This window comes from Buceros rhinoceros, unplaced genomic scaffold (assembly GCF_000710305.1).
Source record: "Buceros rhinoceros silvestris isolate BGI_N320 unplaced genomic scaffold, ASM71030v1 scaffold16355, whole genome shotgun sequence".
NCBI classification, from domain to species: domain Eukaryota; kingdom Metazoa; phylum Chordata; class Aves; order Bucerotiformes; family Bucerotidae; genus Buceros; species Buceros rhinoceros.
This window is the reverse complement of record NW_010414726.1, coordinates 6,398-7,832: the sequence shown is the minus strand read 5'-3', so window position 1 is coordinate 7,832 and position 1,435 is coordinate 6,398. Positions and strand designations below refer to the sequence as shown.

Genomic DNA, 1,435 nt, shown 5'->3' with positions numbered 1-1,435 from the left:
TGTCGGTGGTGGATATAGTGGAGGTGGATTTAGTGGCTTTGGGAGTAGTGGTGGCTTGAGTGGCAGCAGCTTTGGTGGAGGCAGTTATGGTGGAACGGGGTTTGGTGAAGAAGCCGGCCTGCTCTCCACAAACGAAAAGTTGACCATGCAGAACCTTAACGATCGCCTGGCTTCTTACATGGATAAAGTGCGACGCTTGGAGGAAGACAATACTCAGCTTGAGCATCTGATCAGGGAGTGGTATAAAACTCACGGTCCCACTACGGCCAGGGACTACAGCCAATACTACAGGACAATTGAGGAGCTGCAAAACCAGGTATGGTGTCATTTGATTGACTTTGAACAGATCCTTCTAGACCAACGCCTGTCCCCTGCAGCACAATGCCCTGCTCGGGGCAGCACAATGCCCTGCTTGGGAGCAGGCTGCTGTGGTGACAGTGCCTGATTCTGGTTTTGCTCTGCTGTGGGGGACACACGCGTTCCGGTACAATCACTTTTGGTGCAGGGCGCGTTGTTTGGTGCCGTAGCAGATCACTACTGGTGCCCCCATCAGAGCCTGGCCAGTTCTCCCTTCCACACTGTGCTCTGCTCGTTTGTGCCCACTCTCCTGACTGGCTCTCGTTGCCTGCGTTATGCTGCTAGTGGCCATATTAATTGTGACTTGTTGTGAATATACAAGATGAGCCAATGTGTGCTCTTAGAGCAGCTCTAGCCCTTGGCCATGCAATGGTCCGTATCTCCTGCGTGAGCGTGCTTGTTGACGAATGCCACAGGAATTAATGCTTTCCCACCGCTTTTTGCATATGAGTTTATTTAGTTATTCTTTCCAACAAGGTATTTTTAAAGGATCTTTGTAATCCAAAATTGACAGCAAAGACACTTGCTTTGAACTGGAAGCGATAACCTCTTCTCTCTGTGTAGCTTCTGCAGTACTGGTCAGGCTTGACTTTACCTCAAAGACCTTCTGAAAGGTGCTTCTGCAGAGGCAGTTCTTCCCCCTCTCTGTGTCAGACAGAAAACAGAACTCATCAAGCAACGCCCACTCTCTCCCTTTCAGATCACTGGTGCAAATGTGGACCTTAACAGGATCCTCCTGGACATTGACAACACCAGGATGACTGTGGATGACTTCCGACTGAAGTGAGTCTTTCCCTTCCCGTCTCATTCCCCCCTATCCCCCCTTCCCCAGGCAGTCAGTGCAGATGCTGGAGCCACTTGGCACCAACGATGGGATCAGTAATTGCTGTAAAAGTGTTTCAAGAATGATCTTTTTAGCTCTTCATTGTCACTTTTCTGCAGAGGTTGTTGACAAGTGACATTTAAAAGACCACGTTCTAAGTTTCTCCATCCTTGCATATACATTTCTAAGCATAATCCTCATCATATGAATGGCTTAGAGAGACATTCTACCAAAACCAAACCAACCTATTGGAAA

At 48.6% G+C, this 1,435-nt stretch overlaps 1 protein-coding gene across 1 annotated transcript in view; it reads left to right on the top strand.

Annotated features, from left to right (window-relative positions):
- The window catches only part of LOC104494370 (keratin, type I cytoskeletal 10-like), a 5,699-nt gene that overhangs the window by 481 nt on the left and 3,783 nt on the right, over positions 1–1,435 (top strand). The window contains exons 2-3 of the mRNA XM_010137187.1: positions 4–316; positions 1,058–1,140. Coding sequence (XP_010135489.1) covers positions 4–316; positions 1,058–1,140 — 396 coding nt within the window. The remainder of the gene's footprint in view (positions 1–3; positions 317–1,057; positions 1,141–1,435) is intronic.